The sequence below is a fragment of the Onychostruthus taczanowskii genome, unplaced genomic scaffold (genome assembly GCF_017590055.1).
Source record: "Onychostruthus taczanowskii isolate IOZ18803 unplaced genomic scaffold, ASM1759005v1 scaffold99, whole genome shotgun sequence".
Lineage (NCBI taxonomy): Eukaryota > Metazoa > Chordata > Aves > Passeriformes > Passeridae > Onychostruthus > Onychostruthus taczanowskii.
The window spans coordinates 1,471,932-1,493,110 of NW_024507990.1; the positions used below are offsets into that span (position 1 = coordinate 1,471,932).

General features: G+C 54.5%; 2 protein-coding genes across 11 annotated transcripts in view; one reads left to right on the plus strand and one right to left on the minus strand.

Moving 5' to 3' along the window:
* The window catches only part of MAP2K4 (mitogen-activated protein kinase kinase 4), a 64,918-nt gene extending 57,266 nt beyond the window's left edge, over nucleotides 1-7,652 (plus strand). Inside the window, exons 8-11 of the mRNA XM_041427377.1 lie at nucleotides 2,278-2,355; nucleotides 3,340-3,488; nucleotides 4,003-4,048; nucleotides 4,783-7,652. Coding sequence (XP_041283311.1) covers nucleotides 2,278-2,355; nucleotides 3,340-3,488; nucleotides 4,003-4,048; nucleotides 4,783-4,896 — 387 coding nt within the window. The 3' untranslated portion in view covers nucleotides 4,897-7,652. The remainder of the gene's footprint in view (nucleotides 1-2,277; nucleotides 2,356-3,339; nucleotides 3,489-4,002; nucleotides 4,049-4,782) is intronic.
* Nucleotides 7,653-11,588: 3,936 nt separating this feature from the next.
* MYOCD (myocardin) overlaps nucleotides 11,589-21,179 on the minus strand; it is a 34,648-nt gene continuing 25,057 nt past the window's right edge. For 7 of the 10 annotated variants that reach the window (XM_041427364.1, XM_041427366.1, XM_041427372.1 and 4 more), the window contains 6 exons: nucleotides 20,563-20,819; nucleotides 20,069-20,222; nucleotides 18,339-19,280; nucleotides 15,821-15,934; nucleotides 14,761-14,818; nucleotides 11,589-14,143 (listed from right to left, as the gene is read on the minus strand). In XM_041427364.1, coding sequence (XP_041283298.1) covers nucleotides 13,575-14,143; nucleotides 14,761-14,818; nucleotides 15,821-15,934; nucleotides 18,339-19,280; nucleotides 20,069-20,222; nucleotides 20,563-20,819 — 2,094 coding nt within the window. In that variant the 3' untranslated portion in view covers nucleotides 11,589-13,574. The remainder of the gene's footprint in view (nucleotides 14,144-14,760; nucleotides 14,819-15,820; nucleotides 15,935-18,338; nucleotides 19,281-20,068; nucleotides 20,223-20,562; nucleotides 20,820-21,179) is intronic. The other 3 variants (XM_041427369.1, XM_041427367.1, XM_041427368.1) reach the window with 2 other exon arrangements.

Here is a 21,179-nt window from a genome sequence, read left to right on the forward strand (position 1 = left end):
TGCTGAGAGGTTTTTTTGTTTTTGGCTTTCAGTTCCCCTGCAGTTGTTACAGTGAGCAAAGGCCTCTAAGTGTTGGTGCCTCGTGTTCTCTGGAGGAAAGAAAGGCAGGACTGGGTTCCCAGGGAGCTGCTGGTCCCTGGAGCAGCCTGGGCTGTTCTGAGCCCTCCTGAGCCCTGCCCCGTGCTGGTGCCAGTGCTGGGGGTTTGCTCCAGTGAGGTTCCACAGCTTTCACCCAGCAGTGAACTCCTGGCCAGCCCTGCATCCTCCCTGAGTGCTGCTGCCTGTGCTCCCTGCCTTGCCCCTGACTGTGGGGATGCTGCTGGGAGTGGGCTCTGTGTGCCACGCTGGAGCTGCTGGCCTTTGTGTCATTACTGCTTTTTGCCTTCTGAATGCCCCAGTGAACCCAGTCAGAGAGGAAGGGTGACACTGGAAGGGCTTGGTTCAGGCAGGGGTGGAGGGGCAGACCCAGCCATCGTGAGGATGGATGCCCTGCCCTGCTCCTTCCAGGATGGTGTCACCTCCATTCTTGGTCACTCAGGTCCTTTTCCCAGGCCAGCTTGGAGCCTCTGGCTGCAAACTGTGACTTCTCACTTCTCCATGAAGAAGATGGACAGTTGGTGCTGGCATTGCTGTCAGGGCCAGCTTGTCATCAGGTAGTTCAGGCAGAAATTGAGCCATGTGTGGCTGTTTGTGTAGCTGGGGTTTGGAAGAAAGGGAGGATCTGTGTTGCCCACTGCTCATTTTTCAGTCAAGATGCTGGTGCTCAGGGGAGCACTTAACTGGAGAAGCCCCATGGCAGCCTGTACCCTTCTCTGATGCATCCATCCCCTGTTCCTTCACCCCATCAGCACATCCAGAGATGGGTCTCCACCTCAGCCATTTCCTTTCCTGCTTGCATCAGAAGGACACCTGGCCTGAGCCAGGCTTTGTCTGCAGCCCTCACTCCAGGTCCCCAGAGTGTGACATGTTGACTCTTCCTTCCTTGGTGTTAATTGCTCCCATGTGATCTACATGGAAAATTCTCAGCATTCTTCCTGCTCTCTATTTAGATAGGATTTATTTTGGTCCGTCCTGTTTCCCTTTAACTGTCCCACCATGGTCTAAGGCCAAACCCCTGTTGTTCTGTTTGCTCACAGGAGCAGGGTGCCCCACACACAAGCAGCTGTGTCTCAGCAGTGCCACCCATCCCACCAGTCCCTCTGGGCAGTTTGGCTGCTCCCATGCAGCCCCCTCCTTCATCTGCAGCCTGGCAGCTTGCTCTGCTGTGGCACATCCCTGTGGGGCACAGCACTGGCCAGGCCAGCATCCCCAGAATTTGATGTGTTCTGAGCTGGTCCATCCCTGGTGGCAGCTTCCAGACATCGTGGTGTGTCCCCAGTAGGGTTCAGGGCTGGGCCACCTGCTGCTGCACTTCTCAGCTGTGTTTGCTATGAAATTGTATTCAAATGTAGCCTACAAAGCAACCAAGGCTTTCAGAGTATTTCCTATACCCCGTAATTTAAAATTTATTGCTATGCAGGTATCTTTATTATTGTTGTAGTCAAAACTGAATGAGAACCTGTTTCTTTTGACATGTTAATTATTATATTTTTAACTAAAGAAGACAGACTGGGGTTTCTTATAAAGATGACATGCAAGGCATAAAGACATTTTTTGCTGGCTCAGCTCTCTGGATAACCTACTCTTAGGTGTGAATCACCTATGTCTGGCTCAATATTGCTTTCTGTGAAGGACATTTTGGATCTCTTAAAGCCTTGTAACATCATAGTTGCCTTCAAGGGATGACTGCAACCTTGTTCAGAGGAGCTTTTCCTAAAGCACATTGTTTTTAATAGTGACTTACTAGCTGGTTGTGGAGAAGAGTTCTGGTAGAGGCTGCTAAGCCTCAGTCCCCAGGGTGGGGGTGAGATGTTGACTCCAGTTCTTATGATCCCTTGGGTGTCAAACAGAGAAAGTGAGACTTTGTGCTAAAGACATCCCAAAGTTGAACAAAACTAACTAAATAAGACAGTCACAATTATTCAAGGTGTTTGTGCAAAAGGAAAAAAACCCCGAAGCATTGGACTGGGATAAGTTGCCATTTCTGATCACCTTTTACACGACACCTCCATAAAATCAGTGTTTCAAGCGATTCCTTGACATGTTTCTCTGCTGGGGTTGGATGGCTGCCCTGGCCACAGGTTTTGCCTGGCGCTGTGCCAGGCTGAGGGTTCTCTCCAGCTTTGCAGATGCTTCCTGCCTGGCACAGAGCCTGACTGCTCCTTGTTGCCGTTTCAGCCGGAGCGGATAGATCCCAGCGCCTCGCGGCAAGGCTACGACGTGCGCTCCGACGTCTGGAGCTTGGGCATCACATTGGTGAGTTGTTGCCGTGTGATCTCGTGGTTTGCCTCACTTACCCCGGGTTTCTCCCTGAAGATTCCTTCCCCAGGTGTGTCAATCACCTCTCCTTTCCCCCACCCTGACCTCTGCGAGTACTGTCTATCAACCCTGGAATTCCGGGAGAGCGTTGAGTGATTGGGCAGATTCACAAGATGCCCCCCACCCTTGTGGAGGCTTTGGATCATCTATGTGTCCTTTTCCCTGGAGACCTCCTCCCCCATACCTGGTTGGTGGTCCCTGTATTCACTCCCTGCCCCCTTCTCCCCCGGGTAAAAGGGCGAGCAGACCACGCGTTGGGAGTTCTCTTGGAGCTGTTGCTAGATTCAGGTGCCTGTGGGCCAGAATAAAATCCTGGGTTAAAACCCTCCATCAGAACTGACTCCTTCCTTCACCATCATCTTAAAGCTTCTCCAGCACAGGGAAGCCTGGGGAGCAACCCTCTACAAAAGGAAGCTCATCCCAACTTCACTGGAGCTCCGGCATGCCTGGGCTTGCTCCAGCGTGCCCAGCTGTGACCCACAGCTAGCCAAAGGTGTCTCTGGGGTGAAACATCACAGTCACTGCTATTTGGTTCAGCAGCAGGGGCCAGACAAGCCAGGGCATGTCCCCTTCAGCAATATTGGTATATTCTAATATTTTGGAGCCCAATGTGGTGCCCAACATATCTAGGATGCTTGGGGAGGGACTGGAGGATTTTACTCTCCCACACTGGTTTGGTTTATAGTCAGTGGAGGAGCAGACATGGCCAGCACAGAAGCCTGGTCAGGGTAAATCTGGCCATGCCCCTCACACAGGCAGCAGAACTTACTGCTGGCTAAAACCTTCCCTCTGCTTAGAATCATACAGGGAATAGGATGAAGAATCTCATCTCAGTCTTCCTTCTGGGAGGGTCCAAGTTTGTTGCAGGCATTTTTTTTCCCTGCTGTAAACCTGCCTGGTGCTGTTGCTGTCTCCCTGCAGTACGAGCTGGCCACGGGGCGATTCCCCTACCCCAAGTGGAACAGTGTGTTTGACCAGTTGACACAAGTAGTGAAAGGAGACCCACCACAGCTGAGTAACTCAGAGGAAAGGGAGTTTTCCCCAAGTTTCATCAACTTCGTCAACTTGTGGTAAGTGTGTGCTGCTGAAAGCACTGGGGGTTGGCTCCTTTTGTTGGCTGCTATTTGGCAAGGGTTATGTGTCCAGCCCTTCCTGGCTTCTTTTCACATTCCTGCACCAGCACAAGGGAGGACCTCTCACATTTTAGTGGTTTGGAGGTGATGGGGGATTTGTGTGGGTTGGGACTGAAGGGCAGAGCCTGGAAACTGCTCTTCTGGAAAAGAATTAGGAGAACACCTCAGAGAGGCTGTGCTAGAGAGAGGAGATGTGGTAAGGAGGGAAGTTTCCATGGCAGGAAGTTTGTGTCAGACACAGCCCCAGCCCCTGCCTGCACAGCTGGGATGGCTGCAAGGGAGGGATGGGGGTTACTCCTGTGGTCACTCACAGTGCAAGGCTGGGTTTTCCAGAAAACCAAAGGTGGTGTGTCCGCTGTGACAGCATCATGTCCTGTAAAAGCTTGTATTTGATGTCTGTAACATTTTGCTTGATCCCACATTCTCCTCATTATCTTTATGTTTTCTTTAGCCTTACAAAGGACGAGTCCAAAAGGCCAAAGTACAAAGAGCTTCTGGTGAGTTCTCAGTGCTGCCTCTTTCAATGCTTCCAACACACAGCTCACAGGGGGCTGGGCTCAGGCAGAAGTGAGATCTGAAGCAGTAGAGCCCTGGAGCTGGGCAGCAGCCTGTGTGTGGTGGGGGTGCTAAAGGAGAGAGAGCAGCAATGCTTTTGGCTTGGATCAGTGACATGAGGCAACTTTAAGAAGCTCTGGGCACCTGGAGGGCACCTCTTAGAGGCTGTGGTTCCACAGTCAGCCCTGGGGTTTCACATCAGCTGATGTCAAAGGGGTTTGCCTGAGGTCCTGGCCCAGAACCTCCCTGATGTTGTGTCCCAGCTGCTCTGACCTGGCTCTGGCCAGTGCTGCCTGCTGGGCAGAGCAGAGCTTGGGTTTGACCTGTGCAAGGCACTCCCTGTCACTCTCCCCACTGTGACAATGCTGATGAAACCTCTCCTGAAAGGATTTCAGGAAATGTCAGTGCTGCAGAGGAGCTGCTGATCCTGCACCCTCCCTGCCTGCTGCCTGGCAGCTCCTGACACTCTGGAGTCCTGTCCTGCCTCAGTAACCTCCCACATTAAAGACATGGATTCCCAATATGGAAAAGCCATGGACCAGGCTGTGTCCTGGTGCCCTACAGCCAGCACAAAGCATTTTCTTGCACCAGACAAATTCCTCTGCTCAGTTTTTATCTGAGGGGCACATGCCAGGAGGGTGACCATAACTTTTTATTTTTTTTTATCTGCTTCCAGAAACATCCCTTCATCCTGATGTATGAGGAACGCACAGTGGATGTTGCATGCTATGTTTGTAAAATCCTGGATCAAATGCCAGCAACTCCCAGCTCTCCAATGTACGTGGATTGATACTGCTGCTACATCAAACTCTAGAAAAAGGGCTGAGAGAAAACAAGCTGTAAAGAATTTTCATCACATATTGCAGTGTTTTTAATGCTCGCCCAGACACCATGTGCAATAATATTGGTGTTATTTCCATCCTGTCTGTATACTGTTGTCACATATAAAGTGCATCCCTGTAATACCTGATCACACAGTGTTAGTGTTGGTCACAGAGAGACCTCATCTTGCTCTTTTGTGGACATATTCATGAAATGTGGAAATAAGTACATATATTTGTTGACTGTGATTGGATAGCACCTAAAATTCATTTCTAGACTCAAAACTTGGAGACTCCTCAGCAGCTACTGGAAAGATTTTTCTCTCAAACTCTTCCGATTGTTGTTTCAAGTAATAATAAAAAGCAAACAAACAAAAGTTAGGCGTTGTCTGTCTGAACATTAAGAGACTTTGCCTGGAGGGAGAAGAACTTGCTTAACCAACGAGATGCTTTGCCTTCTGGAGCTGGAAAGGCAAAGGAGAATTTTATTCTTCACAAAGTGCAATAGATTTACTGCTATGAAATTCTGTTGCTTTACAGTCGCAGTGTACTTTCTGGGGACAGTGTGCTCAGCTGAACTTCCTGTTAAAGAGAGATCATGTTAAATATAGTGAATATGTCTTTACCAAAAATATGTTGCGTTGAAAGAGGCTAACATTAAACTATTGAGATGGGACATAATGTATTCTTCCTCCTTTTACCAAGCCAGCCACTCTTCACTCTTAACTAGGTGTCCTGTAAATTGTTACCTGGTAAGATAAGACCTTTGACCTGAAGAATTATTAAACTACTTGATTGAATTTAACCTGCTTGTTGACCTGGTTTATAGTGCACAGTGCTCACCACCCACTGGCTTTGCTTTGCCTTCACCCAGTGCCATCCACAGAGGCTGCAGCTGCTTGAGTGGGCCACCAGCTGATGGCTGTGAGTCCTGGCCAGTGTTTCTCCTGTTCCTGCTGTCCCAGCCCTGCTGCTTGCTCCTGTGGCACGGCCCAGCCCCGTGTCCTGAGCTCCTGAGTCCCACTCCAAACCGGAGCTCTTCCTTCTCCTGCTGCAGGCAGGATGGAGGGGGGGCCCTGTGCCCACCACACCCTGCTGAGCTTGCTGCAGACACTTCAGCAGCACCTGGAGACTGAGCCTCCTCCGTGACTCCACAGCTCCTGGTGCTGCACCCCGAGCAAACCTCTCTGAGATTGGGGGATGCAGAAGGAGATGAGGTGGAGGTGAAGGAGCATCCAACTCCTCTCAGCTGGCCCAGCAAGGCCAGGCAAGCTGTTGTCTTCTGGTCCATTCCTAAGCAAAACAGCACATCAGGCTTTTCTCTTTGTTTAATTGACATATTTTTCAAAGATTGATTTTTTTTTCCCAAAACCTTTTTTTTTTCTCCCCTCAAATATTGCAGTTTTCAGGTGTTTAGTAGCACACCAGGGATAAAATGGAGGCTGCAGGGTCTCTGCTTTCCGTTCTGAGCTGATTGAGGTGCTTGGTAGGACTTCATCAGTGTTAGAGCAGCCTCCCATCAGAGCTCAGCAGCAAGCCTGGACACAGGGAATGAAAACACCGTGGTGCTGGCAGGATCCCCAAGGAAGGGCTCCCCACGTCCACCCAACACCAACGTGTGCACAGCAGCCCGGGGCAGAGCGCTGACGAAGACCAAGCAGCACATCCCAGCTGGGAAGGAGAGCTGAGGCCGTGCCTGGACACAGCTGTGTCTGTCTGCCACGGAGGTGACATGTCCAGGGGCTCCTGCTGGCTCCTTGGTCCTGCCTTCCTGCATTGTGTTCCTCTTGGGCTGCTCCTCAGGCAGGGCAGAGGTTTCTGCTCCTCCCGGACAGCTCTGGTGCCTCCTGTGTAAAGATCAGTCAGACCACGCGTGTCTGAAGCAGCCATTCTGCCCCCACCCCCAGAGCCTTTCCCAGGCAAATCCCTGTGGAGCTGTGGTTCCTCTCTCCAGCCTTCAGCCCCTGGAGTGGGATTGCAGCTGCTCCAGGTCCCGAGGGCTGCAGGCTGTGGGGGCTGGAGAGACCAGACCCAGGAAGGGCAGCCACAGGTGGGGCTTCACCCTCCCTTTGGTGTCTGACTCACTCCTCCCAGCTACAGGGAACCCAAAACCTCTCAGAGGGCCAGCACTGAGATGGAACCTCCCAAAACACATGGGACCACCTTGCTCTGCCCTGTTGGGATGGCTGGGTCTGTGCTCTGGTGCCATCCCATCTCCAGCCCAGGACCAGTTTGCTGGGAATGGAAATGAAAAGCTTTGAGCTGCCAGTGACAGGAGTGAGGGGCTGCTGCCTGGGTGGCTGTACAGGACAGGTTTAGCCTATTCAACATAGATTATTATAAATTACTATGGGTGCACCATTTATTGCAATGTATCTATTAAAGAAAAAAAAAAAAGAAAAAAAAGGTGTATAGTGTTCAGAAGCTGTGAAAATAGTGTAAGAACTGTACATTGTGAATTCTGGTTATTATTTTTTTTTCTTGTACCATAGGAAAAAAATGTATAAAAATATCAAAAAGCTGATGTGCAGGGATGTTGCCTTATTGTCTGTAAAATGAAGCTCAGGAACATAACTGCTTCAAAGAGCTTCGGAATATTTTATCCGGTCTCCTGGTTTGACTTCCTCCTCTATTTAAGCTGTTATACATGGATCAGAGTGTTTATGTAATAGTTCTATCCTTTTGCCTGCAGGTCAGTTGTAATAAAACTAAGATGCGACTGTGAGCTTGTTATTTTCATTTTGTAAGGTCAGACGTGAAGGGGAAGGTTCACTCAGAGCTCTGGAATACCTTCCAGGCCTGGCCTCCAGGTGGAAGAGGAAAGCAACCTTCAGATCTGCTTGTGCCAAGTGAAAGAGGTGAAGGGAGCTCTGGATGTATTTTCTGGAAGACTCTGTGTTTGGGCACCTCTCAGGTGAGCAGTCTGCAGCACAGGGAGGTCCTGGTGGCTCAGGACACCTTGTCCCTGTCAGGAGGGCAGGTGGCTGTGCCCACCCTCCAGGGAAAGGGCAGCTGGAGCTCCCAGCTCCGATGGTTGCAAAGTCTGCAGAACCCAGATGGTCTCAGAGTCCTGGGTAAGTCCTGCTCTCGGGAGGTCTCTTCTGCCTGGAAGCTGTGGAGGGCTTGGAATCTGCCCAGTCAAGTAGGCACAACTGGACCCCAGCAGCCCCACTGGGAAGGAGGAGTGCTGGGGAGAGGGCCTGGTCACCAGTGCCTGTCCTGCTCCACTGGGCTGGATGGGACAATCCAGGAGTGCCCAGCCCAGACCGGGGAGAGCAGAGCACCCTGCAGGGCAGGATTAACCAGGAGCAGGAATAGTTGGGAATGGGTGGATCATCTGACACCAGCTCTTGCAGGGTCTCACACTTGGAGGGTGACAGTTGTGCCCAGAGAAGGGAAGGCAGGAAGAGAAACAGAGCTGAAGGTCTTGCTGTGCAGAGATGCACAGTGTGAAAGGTTCACGTAGCTCAAGTCTTGTCAGTTTGCCTGAATTCTGTGTTCCCACCACACCAAGGCTTTTTCTGGAGCTTTTTACTGCCAGCACAATACTTTGGAGATTTTTGGGTCACCTGCTATCCTCACTCTTCAGTCAGAATCCAAGATCCCTCATTTGGAGAAGGAAGAAGACAAAATCTGAGCACACACCAGGGACAGTCCTTCTTTCCTTGGGAGGGAATGTATTTATAGACATTTCAGTCCCTCTCAAGTGCTCCTTGTTGAACTCATGCTCCATTCTCCCTCTGGACTCTCTCCTGCCTGCACTTCACTGCCCTCACCAAGGATCCCTCTGTCACTCATGAGGCAGCACAGAAAAAATCCACCCTGGTCCCAGATGATGCTGGTGTCTCCAACAGGATCCATTCCTGCACAGGGCCTCTGCTACTGCTCCTGACAGCCCTTGGACAATTCCAACACTCCTTGGAGTGTGGTGGCTTTCTCCAGGCTGGGAATTTTCCTTTGGGCATCACGGCCAGGTCTGCACAGCTCAGCTGTGGCTCTGCCTCTGTGCCAGCTCTGGGGCTGCCCTGGTGTCTGTGCTCAGTGCCAAGGCTCAGGAGCCAATGTCTGGACCAGCCTCCCAGAAGACCCAGAGCCCCTGGCCACTGTCTGTGCTCAGTGGTCCAGACTGGCACCTCACACCAGTGCCTCTCACCTTTGTACCCACTGGTGCTTCTTGCATCTTCAAGCATCAGGCAGCATCAGAAAATCCCACTGTGCTCTGTTGTGGTTATTTTGTGTCTGGGGAGCTCCAAGAGCAGCTTTGATGTTTGGATGAGCTCAGACCCATCCCCGCCTGGACCCAAGCAGGTAGAATGCAGATGTGCATCATCACCTGCTCTGTCAGGAGCACGTTGAGTTGAGTGTTTCCATGAATGCTCTGGCATGATTTCCCCTGGCCTTCATCCCAGCCCTGTCTCTCCTTTGGGGCCAGGTGAGTATAAATGAAGGGCTCAGGGTTGTGAGCTGGGGGTTCCCCCTGCGCTGGCACTGCTGGGGCACCTCCAGTGCTGGGGACAGCTCTGGGACACTCAGGACAGGAAGGACACTGAGGGGCTGGAGCGTGTCCAGGGAAGGGAACAGAGCTGGGAAGGGGCTGGAGCAGCTGAGGGAGCTGGGAAGGGGCTCAGCCTGGAGAAAAGGAGGCTCAGGGGGAAATTCTGGCTCTGCACAGCTCCTGCCAGGAGGGGACAGCCGGGGGGTCGGGCTGTGCTCCAGGGAACAGGGACAGGAGCAGAGGGAACGGCCTCAGGCTGGGCCAGGGGGGATCAGGGTGGGCACAGCAGGAATTTCCCCATGGAAAGGGGGCTCAGGCCTTGGAACTGCCCAGGGAGGGTTGGAGTGCCCATCCCTGGAGGTGCCCAGGGAATTCCTGGAGGTGGCACTGAGTGCTCTGGGCTGGGGACAGGGTGGGGATCAGGGTGGACTCAGTGGTCTGGGAGGGCTTTTCCAACCTCAGTGACTCCATGATTCTGTTAACGCATAGGTGCTGCTTTTTAAAACAACCCCATTTTCCTTCAACTCCTGACACTAATCACACGGGGCCATTGCTTTGAGCATGGTAAGGGGCCCAGGGAAAGATGGAGTGACTGCTCTGAGGAACGAGGAAAGGAAAAAGCTGTATTTTGCCTTTATGTTAACAGCTGTGCAAGTGCTTGGAGAGCCAGATGAAGCACAAACTCCCTCTCCTGGAGACACACGGCACTTTCTGCTGGAAATGGAACAGCAGGGCAGTCTGTGGGCTGTTCCGGGGGACATCTGCCAGAAAACCTTTGTCTTGGCATAAATCCCATGGCTCCCATCAGGACAATGTGTTGTGGCCAAGCAGGAAACTCCTGAGAAGAGCTGGGTGCAGGTGTGCCCTTCCTTCCTTCCTTCCTTCCTTCCTTCCTTCCTTCCTTCCTTCCTTCCTTCCTTCCTTCCTTCCTTCCTTTTCTCCCTCCGTGGGTGGGGGAAGCACTGCATGGTGAAAAAAATGTTAATTTGACTCAGAACATTGTTTGTTTGTTTGTTTTGTATCACCTCTGAGTGGGACATCACTGGGATCCTTCAGCTTGGTGTTGAGAGAAAGGAAAATCCCAGAACCCCAAACTCCTTGGGACAGGCTGTGTGGGAAGATCACCTACACATGGAAGACTGAGTGAGGACTGACTCAAGGCAGTGGAGGGGAGGGGTCCCATCCCAGTGGCACTCCCTCTGCTTTCCCAGGAGGCTGCTCCGGTTGGGCTGGAGGACCACGGGCCCAGGCAGAGCTGGGCTGACTTCTCCATGCAGCAGAAAATCTGCTGTGGGCGTCCTTTGGGGCCCGGGAGGAGACTCAGGATCCCCTTCCCCTCTGATCCCTTTCTCTGCCAGCAGCAGGACCCTGGGCTGGACTCAGCCCCCCCGGGTGCTCTGCTGCAGGGGGAGCAGCACGGGCAGGCTCCTCTCAGCAGGGAAATGCTCCACTCCACGGTTATTCCTGAAATAATCCTAGGCTGAGGCTTGTCTCCTCATTCTCTGAGTAACCACGACCTGGCTCAGCCCAGGCTGTTCATCACAGCACACCTGGCTGCAGGGAGTGGCTTAGACATGAAAAGATGTTCATTTATTTGCTCATCTACATCTTTTCAGATGCACTTGAGCCATGTCTCGGGACCATTTCACCTTTAGCCCACCTGGGCAGTCCCTCTTTGCACACAGGTGGGCAAATACCTGGGAAACTTTCTTATCAAATGAAAGATGGGACAAATCTGTAAACAGACACTCAGGGCTGCTGTGGAGAAGGATCCAAGGTCCCCCAGGGTCCCAGCCTGCTGTGCCTGTGGGCAGTGGGAGGTTTGGCTCTGGCAGAGCTCTGCCTGTACCCAGCTCCCTGCCGCCACCAGCCCTGTGCTGAAAAAAACACCCAGGGGCCTGGGCAGGGGGTCAGCTCTGCCTTTAAAGGGGACACAAGGAGTGGGGTCTGCAGGAAAACAGAGCAAAGCCAGAGCCAACAGAAGAAAAAGACAGGAGGCTCTAGCTGGTGACTGCAGAAATCTTCCAGGAGAAACTGCTGCCATGAATGAAATTCATCTGGCCTTGAAGAACTGTAGCTGTCCCAGGGCATGGAGCTGGTACCAGGGGGTGGCAGCTGTGGCTGTCCCAGTGGTGAAGTCAAACAGCAAACCATGGGCAGACAGAGTGGCAAGACAAGGGTTTTAATAATGAAGGTGTTGCTGGTAACATAGGTAAGGAAATGTGCTTGCTTACAGGTTTGAAGCTGACAGCATCCCTTTAAATAAGGAAATACAATTGCTGAGAGGAGAAAGTTACCTGGAAAACTCTGTACAAGGCCTCAGTGGAGCAGCTAACACTACTCTGCTTCAAGTGCTCTGAATATTCTCCACAGACTGGCTTCAAAAAAATCTCTCACTTAGAAAAAGAAATTCTTTTAAAAAAATGCAACCTGTGATTGTCTACCCTAGCAGTGCCCTGTGACATTTGTACAATAGAAAAATGGTGCTTTAAATAGTGACTTGAAAGCTACTGCCACGTGCTTTATACAGCATGCAACAACAAGGCCAGGGACTGGGGACACTGCCCGGGCTGCAGAGCTGCCTCCCACAGCTCCAGCATCCCTGGGGAAGCGCCACGGGAGCCAGGCTGGACCTCCTCCCAGCAGCTTCATCTCCGTGTGCTGTCCTTCCAGTAACACAAATATTAAATACACTCAGTCTGTAAATAGTTTAACAATCTTTGTCAGCAACAATATTTACTTTGGCAAAACCAGAGTTGCGATGAACGGACGCGTCCATCACGAAGTCTGCAGCAAGTTCTTTGGTGGAAGCCAAGAAGTGAAGCAAAGGCTCCTTCTTGCTAGAGCCTGAGGAAGAATATTGCACAGAGACTCTTAGGAGAAATGCTGGTGATTCCAAACGGGAGCATCACTGCGGGAGAGCTTCCTTCTCTGCCGGCTGCGGGAGAACGGGCTCCTCCAGGCTCGGTGATTCACAGCTGTTCTCCGGTAGCCTTGCTCTGGGCTGAGGGAGCAGTGACGCTGGATAAACTCAGGGAGGAGGGGAAGACTGCTGGGGATGGAGGAGGGACGGGCAGAAGGATGGAGGGGAGGATGGCAGGAGCAGGCACTCACACAAAGCCTCGGCCACACGAGGGCTCTGCCCCAGGAGCGATCACGGAGTGTCCCTGCCCGGCTCCCCCTGCTCCCGGATCATCAAGGGCTGGAGATCACCCTGACCTGGCTGTGCACAGAACAGCCCCTCCAAAGCCTGGCTGGTCCTTTCACACCACTTGCTCCTACCTTGGCCAAAACACATCACTCATCTCTTTGTGTGCGCCGGGGACACGGCTGCTCCACTGGGGTGCCACATCCCCTCATTCCTGCGCCTGCATCCTCAACATCTGCCTCCAATGTCCAGAGCTCCCTGCTCCAAGGTCACGGGCTGCAGCCTGATTCAGCTCAGAATGCAGCCAGGACAGCTCCTGGGCTTTCAGCCCCTCAGGACATGCCAAGGTGCCACCGTGAACTAGGTGATCTCCATCTCTCACCCACCTGGAGCAGAGCTCTGCGGGGATGGGGCACTGCAGCTTTGGGCAGGGGGGAAGCAAGAGCCCGGCTGTCCACAGAAGGGTGCTTGGCACCTGGCTGGGCACAGCCCCCTGCTCTTCACCCTGGCATGGGCACGGCCAAGATGAGCCCAACAGGTCTGCCTGAAGGACTGGGAGAGGAGAGGAGAGGAGAGGAGAGGAGAGGAGAGGAGAGGAGAGGAGAGGGTAACAGTGGGTTTCCCTCTCCATGATTTCCTGTTGCCACCCAGGTGAGGTCACCTCACCACACAGTCTTGTCATGAGCTGCTCCAGTTCTCACAAGAGTGACTGCTAAAACTGGGGGGGAAAGATTAAAGAAAGAAAATGGAAGTTCTTGTCAATCAAAGGGAGTGTTGTTTCAGGCACTGGTGTCCTCTGTGAGGTTGTGTCAATGGAGGAAAACCAAAGTACCAGAGTTGTGCTGTCAATTTTCAGTGACTGGAAATTCAAACAAGTCTATATGCTGGGAAAATGACTCCAGTTTCCCCTGGATGAGGCACGTTAGCCCTGCATGTTCTGCTACACGACAGGAGCACCGTGCTGCCTGCTGCAGGCTCACAGCACCCTGCCCCAGCACGTCCCCTCACCACTGCTGCAGGTGCAGGTCCATGCTGGTGTTCAGGTTGAGGTCAGCAACATCCAGGAAATCGATGTTGAAGATGCTGGGGCCCGCGGGGGTGAGCGAGCTGAAGCCGGTGGCCGAGCTGGGGGGGGTGAGGTCCAGCCACTCCATTGTTTCCCACGGAGACTCGGTGAAACTCATTTGTAAAGCAGAGCTTTCAGCAGGGGAAGGGGACAGCTGGGTGTCCATGGGCGACAGGGGAGTCTGTAAAATCTCCTGGGAGTTGAGCAGTTCATCCGCGGCTTTGCCGGAGAAGCCCTCCATCATCCCCTCGAAGTGGGGCTCCTCTCCCCCCAGCTTCAGCAGGGCCATCTCGCTGACCCTGCCCAGGGGGCTGTGGGCGTTGAGCAGCACCTCCAGGTGAGCGTCGCTGCTGCCCGGGCAGTGCTCGAAGGGCAGCGGGGCCGAGGACACCGGCTCGAACGGGGCAGAGCCCTTGGGGACAGGGCCACCCGAGCTGCCCGGTGACACCATTATCTGAGGGACTTTCTGCAGGCAGGACCGATCTTCCTTGGCATTGGCTGGAATTTCTGTCAACAAAGGAGAGGGATCTGAGGTGCCTTGGCAGTGCCCACCATCACAGCCCTCCAGCTGACCTCTGGGGCATCCCTTTGGAGACCTGCTCAATCCCACTGGCACTGCTTGCCCACCCTCTCTGGGGGAAGCCTCACACATTCCTGCTTTCTGACCGTGATCCCCCAGGTTTGGATACAGTCCTTAAGGCACAAGCACTGGCAGCTGTCCCCAAGGGGCTGGGGAAGGGCACAGGCAGCACTTTGCACAGGGGAGGGCAGCAGAAGTGCTCTGTGTGGGAGATGGCACTGGCAGCCCTGGGAATGGGGGGGACACTGGGGGCTCTGTGTGGGCAGGGGGCTGGCAGTGCTGTGCACAGGGCTCCTGCCCTGCTGTCCCTTCTCTCTGCACAGGTGACAGCCGAGCCCAGACCACCCCATGAGATTGGCACACACAGGAGCAGGCTCCAAGAGGACCAATGTGCTTTTGGGTTCAATCTCAGGGGCTGCTGGCACAGGAAGGGCAGGGGAAAGCTGTACTCCACTCAGGCAGCTCTGCTGGGGTGCACTGAGCCCCACACACCGAGGCTGGCTGCAGGGGAAGCCCCAGAGGGGAAGAGGGAAGCAGAGCATACCTCCACTCTCAATCAGCACGTCCAGGAGCTCGTCCATCTGCTGACTTCGCGTCATCTGCTGCAGCAAACGACAAAGAGGAGAGTAGAGGCCATTAGGAGGACAGTCCCTCCAGCCACAAGCCAGGTAGATGGCTTTAGACCCCCAAAAGATGGCTCTAGACCCCAAAAAGGATAGCTCTAGACACCACAAATGGCTTCCTCCCACAGAGAAGAGAGACCATACCAACACGGGGCTGGCAGCAGTGTTCAGGGCACTGCAGGGACGTGGCACAGTCACGGTGGATCCAGGGAGCAAAGCACCCTTCCCTGCTGCCAACCCTCTGCTCTGTGGCCACCACAGCCTGCCCTGTCCCAGGGCCCTCAGGACACAACATTTTAGCCCCAGCACCTCACACTGGCACGTGCCTGCCTGCCCTCCCTGCTCCCTGCACTGCCCAGGCTCCCTCCTCTCCCTGACCAGAACCTGGAAGATCGCCTGCACGCTGGCATAAACCCATTTTCACCCTGCCAACAGCATCACTCCACTTTCCCAAAGGCACCAGCAGCACTCAGGCTGCTCCCAGACTGATGGGAAGGAAGGTGTTCCTGGGTGATGGCCAGTCCTCCCTGCAGGAACAGCGCTCCTACATATTCAAATCTGAGCACTGGTTGGTTTGACCACAACCTCCCAAAAACATCACTTCCTTATCAACCTATGACACTGGGTACAGCTCAGGGGGCAGATGGATGAGCAGGATGAGCTTTCCTGGTGACCTGGGAATGCTCAAAGGTCTGTCTCTGACACAGCACTGAGCACCCAAAGAGAGTACCCTGGCACCCCAGGGGACGTGGGGGGTGTCAGGACCCCTGGGTGCACAGGGGACACTACCCAGCCCAGCAGGGTGTCTGACTCCTTTGTGGCAGCTAGCCACCCTTCAGAAAAGCCCATTCCTCATGGAAACAGGTCTGTCCTGCCCAGAGACCCAGAACGGGCTGGAACTCCTGCACCTGAGTCCCACTGAGTGCAAAGAGATGGCACGGGCAGCCCTAGCCCTGGAGAAAACAAAAACCATGCAGTTACCTGCTTCACTGCATCCTCATAGGGTGGAGGCTGCTTTACCTCTGACAGGGCTGGGCTTGACTTACAAAAACTTGGGGATGAAATAGAAAACTTTTGGCCTGACTGCGCAGCCATCTGCATGGGGAGATACAGGGAAATGGAGTCAATGCACAGCTCTCTCCTCCCTGCTGAGGTTGGTGTGATGCCGGGGAAAATGACAATTTTGTGGGTCAAACCAACTCAAAATGCCTGGCTCTGAGCAGGATAGAGGCAGGTAAACCAGCTCCCTGACCTAGCTCTGAGAGCCAGGGCCAGGCTGGCCCCTTGTCACGGCACAGACACGGTGGCACAGGACACCCTGGTGTCCTGGGGACATGCAGGACAAAGGGAAGGCAGAGATGCTGCTGGGGGTCAGCTGTGCTTGGCCAGTGATGAGGCACCTCCCCAGCCCCCTCCCATCACCACCTGACTGGGGGGCATCTCACAGAGCTCAGGCCAGGGAAGGTCACTTAGAAATCTCTGCCTGTGCCAAACACCTGCATGTCTTTGCCAGCTTTTGGCCAGGTTTCCCTTCCAGGATGGATGGCATTTGGACCACAGTGCCTGTCAGCTGCTGTCCCCATCACCTCCAGACCCTTGTGTGTCCTCCCCCACTGCCTGGCCATGGCCTTGTCCCCCAAAAACCAGCACCAGGGGATTGTCCCTCCAGGTGGGTTGAATCCAGGGCAGCAGTGGGGTCACTCTGGCCATGCACATCTTGGCCACCTTTCTGTGGAGGGGAGCTGGAAGGAACACCACCCTTGGCTCATGGGAAACAGCACTGCAGTGCTGGGCACAAAGGAAGAGTTCTTGCTGAAGAAGAACCCTCACCCCCAGCAGTCCCTTGCAGGCAGCAGAGGGATTTCCAGGATGGTGGTGCTGAAGATGGGATGAGCTACAGGACACAATGGGACCATCCCTCTGCCCTTGGGCAGTGAGGGAGCAGCTGGAGATGTCCCTGTGGTGTCACTGCTGCCTCCTGAGCCTCACTGTCCATGTGCCCAGAGCAGCCCTGCTGTCTCTTGGATGCCAGCTCACAGCACTGTGTCCCACTGTCCCCAGGGCTCTGCTGCAGTGCCCAGTTCACCTGCACAGCCCCAGTGCCAGGGTCACCCCCTGCATCCCCTGCTCTGCTCCCCACTCACCCAAACCAGTGTTGCCATCACCCTCCCCACCCCTGCAGCAGCCCCCATTGCCCTCCATGCCCATTGCACTGGCAGCTCTGTCTCTGCCCCTCCTCACCCTGAACTGCTGCCCTTTCCCACCCCACTGGCTGTGCTGTTTGCCAGCTGCCCATGGCACCTACCTTGCTATCCTCCTGAGCCCCACTTTGTGCCACTGTGCAGGGCTGACCCCCAATGCCTGCTCGGGGCAACTGTGGGTGGGCTGTCCCCCACACCCAGCCTGCCCTGCCACACCCTTGTGAGCACACCTGGCACCCCTGTACATGGCACAGGCCACTGCAAGGTGCTGCTGCTGCTGCCTGGGCAGCCCTGGAAGGGTGCTGGGGCTGTGATCAGAAGCTTGTGTTGTTTTGTGCAGTGTGTCCCCCTCCCCACTTGGGGAGTGTTTGTGCCTGGACAGGCACAAACACTCCCCAAGTGTTTGTGCCTGTCCAGGGGGCTCAGTGAGCAGTGGTGGCTGCTGAGGACAGCTCTGTGCTGGGCTGCTGGCCTGGTGGGGAGGCACAAGCTCTGTCTGACTGCAGACCTCAAGTGCCAGCCCTGCTCCAGCTTCCTGAGAAAAGGCTTCCCTGGGGCAACTGCTCTTCTCCAGCTCAGTGGTGAAAATCCCTCACACACTGCTGGGAGCCACAATGGCTTGGCAAGATGCTGGGAAGCCCTGCAGCCCTGCAGTGGGGTCTCCCAGGGGTGTAGGAACTGTGCCAGGGCTCTCCCAGGAGCTGAGGGATCCACGCTGGTGCCTCCCTGCTGTGTACAGAGCTGTGCCAGGCCTCCATGGGGCACAGCTGTGCCAGGACTCCCCCAAGGGCACAGCAAGCTGTGCCAGGACTCCCCCTGAGGGGAGAGGCAGCTGGGTTTGAGCTCTTTTAGGGTAGAAGCAGCTGTGCCAGTGCTCCCCCAGGGAAGTGGGAGCTTGCCAGGACTCTTCCAGGGGCAGAGAGAGCTGTGCCAGAGCTCCCCAGGGCAGGGGGAACTGTGCCAGGGCTCCATAGGCAGAGGATGCTCTGCCAGAACACTCCCAAGACATGGACAGCTTTGCCAGTGCTCACCAAGGGGCAGAAAAAGCAGTGCTGGGGTCTCCTGGAGAGGAGGGGAGCTGTGCCAGGGCTCCATGGGGCACAAGAGATGTGCTGTGGCCCCTCCAGGGCAACTGGCTGCGGTGGCAGAGCTCCCCAGAAGAAACCCTGCAAAGGACCCTGCAGTGCTATCAGCTTCCATCCCGTTGCCCAATTTCCTGCCCTTCCAGGCAGCCCCGGGCCCAGAGGCAAGGCCTCCCCCGTGTGGCGTGACCCGTGGGGGTCCGGGCTGGCACTCACCGGCGCTGTGCGGAGGCAGCTGCTGCCCGGGGGGGACCCGCTGCGGCCCTCGGGGGACACCGGGAGCAGGTAGTGGCTGTTGGGGGACGGTGGCAGGCTGATGTGCTGGGGGCTCTTTGCAGCCCCCAGGGGAGAGTGCTGCGGGGAGCACTGCGGGCTCAGGAATGTCGAGGAGGTGATGGTGCTCTGCCCTGCGGGCTCCAAGCAGTGGCTGTTCACAATGTGGGGCACCTGCGGTACTCCACAGTTACTCAGCTTGTCCGAGCTGCCGGCCTGGCCCTTCAGGGCCATTTGTTTGGATGCAAATGGACAGCTGGACACGGTGTTCTCCTGCTTGATGGGGACACCAAAGAAATGCTGAGCAGGTTGCTGCTTCTCCTCAAGGCCGTTGCTTCTCTTCCGCTTCTGGAGCTGCATCCGCAGCTCTTCCACCTGCCTCTGCTCCTGCTGCAGCTTCCACGTCAGTTCATTGATGACCTTCTGCTTCTCCACCAGCATCTTGTCTTTCTCTGTGTCTATTCCTTCCAGTTCCAGCTGGATGCTCCCACCGTTCATGCTGCTCATGAGGCTTTCCTCAGCGCTGCCATGAACTGGTGATGGCTGGAGAGCAAACTGTGGAGAAGCCATGGGCCCGTCGTTGAAGGTGTCGGGCAGAGAGCCGCTCACAGAGAGGTCAGAGGAGGCGGGCGAGATGGGAGGGGTGGAGCTGGTGCTGCCAAAGTGGTAGAAGCCGTTTGATAACAGGCTGGTGGAGGACTGTGACTGGTAGCTGGACAGGGTGCTCGTTGGAGTGACCGGGAAGGTGACGGTGGTGATCTCACTGAAGCTGGGCACCGTGCTGCTGCTGCACTCCTGGAAGGGCCGCAGCCGCTCCATCAGCGCCGTCTTGGTGCCCGACACGGGCAGGCCTCGGATTCGGAGCTGCTGCCTCAGCTCTGACACCTGGAAGGAAAATTCACTCGTGGTCAGCCTCTGTAGGAATGTGCCCCCTTGTTGACAGAGTGACCAAATTATCCTTTGTATCCTTAAAAAGGAAAAAAAAGCCCAGAAGTTTCTCTCGTCAATTTGGTAAAAAGACACCTCATAGGACCTTTGGGACTTCACCTAGGGCTACGCAAGTGGACAGAGGCCAAAAGGTCCCACCTAGGGAATTCTCAAGAAAAAGAAGAGAACAAAGGAAATAATTGCTTTTGTGAAGTGTTTTAGCAGGAGCAAGAACCTCTTGCCCCTGGCTCGGTTTTTCTCAGGAAGACCTTTGTTATTTTTCCTTGTATTAAAACTTTCCCTGTTTCCAACACTACCTCAGAAGCCATCCTGCTAATTTTATGTCATTTGGGGTAGCTGAGCTGTCTCAGGTGCGATGGGTTCCTCTGACAGCTCATAAGACCTGGCTCGAAGAGAAAACCCATCAAGTCTCAGTGGCAGATTGGCTCTTAAGAAACCCAGTGCTTCTAACAAGGAGTCTCAAATCACAGCTTCCAGCTTTAAAGCTCTGACCCCTCTCCACCTGCAGAGCAGCAAGCCCTCGTGTTCAGAACCTCCCCAGTGACCAAGCCCTGCCCCAGGGTGCTGTGCTGCACTCCTGGGTGGCTCTGAGCACAGGGTTTCAGGTGTGCTGATCTGTAACACAGCCCCTCCCAGCCTGTGGCACTCCCCTGACACACTCAGAGGCAGCACAGCACATTCAGGCTGTGACATTCTGCTCCTGCAGTGACAAAGTTTGCACTCACTTTGAGATCATCCAGGTTGGAGGGCAGAGGGCCTGGCTTGATAGATGAGACACAAGTCTGGCCTGAAAAGGTGGTTTTCACTGGAGAAAGAGGGGTGTTGTTGCCAGAAGTTGACGAAGGATTTGAGCTTTTTACCATTTGCTCATTTGATTGCCTGAAATAACAAAGGAGATTTGGGGTAACTTGTCTGTTCCCCCAAGGTCTTTGTGCCCAGCATCCCATCCCTCTGCTCCCTTGGGTCTGCTGTCTCCTATGTGAGACTTCAGGATGGCCAAGGAAAACCAGGCTGGGCTGTAGGGGATGGCTGGTGTCCCACCAGCAGGTCACAGGTGTCCCCACCAGTACGCAAAGCCAGAATGGTTTGGAAGGAGTCTGTGCTGTTCCCAAGCTTTTCTGTTTCATTGGTGTGCCTCTATCCCCTTGCTTTGGCACAAATGGATACAGAGGGGAAAGCCTGGAGAAAAACAGGACTAAGTCCTGCTGCTGCCACTCACTTTAGCTGTCCTTGGTGCATCCCAGGATAGCTGAAGTGCTGCTGCTGCTGCTGCTGCTGCTGCTGGCTCAGGATCTGGAGTTGCAGGAAGAGCTGCTGCTGCTGGAGCAGTCTGGCATATGCAGAATCCATGGGTGGAGGGGACTTCTCTGCTTTCTGGTCTGGAGGGATGTACTGGTGGTACTTGAGCTTCTTCACTTTGGGCTTGGTGTCCTTGGGCTTTTTGTGACGGTTCTTGCTGTCACTGGCTGATTTGGACTGTTGGAAGGAAGGAAAGGAATTAGGTGTGAGAAGAGCTCCTGTCATCCCCATGGGACCCCAGAGGCCTGGGACAGAACAACGGCAGCTCCTGCTGGCACTGTGACACTCCAGCTCCAAGACCTGCTGAGCCTGGATGTGGGGTGCTCCCTTGGCACTGTGTCCCATCTCAGCTGGGCTGGAGAGCACATGAGATGGAGAATGACCCTCCCTGCCTGGAAGGTGCTCCAGTGTGTCCTGGTATTTCCTCCAGCTCCCAGCCCCAGGGATGTTTTCAGTGCAGGACTCAAGCAGCTGCCTCTAGCAAGGTGTAATGTTTTATTTTATACCATTACAATTAAATTAGTTTTTGACACAAGG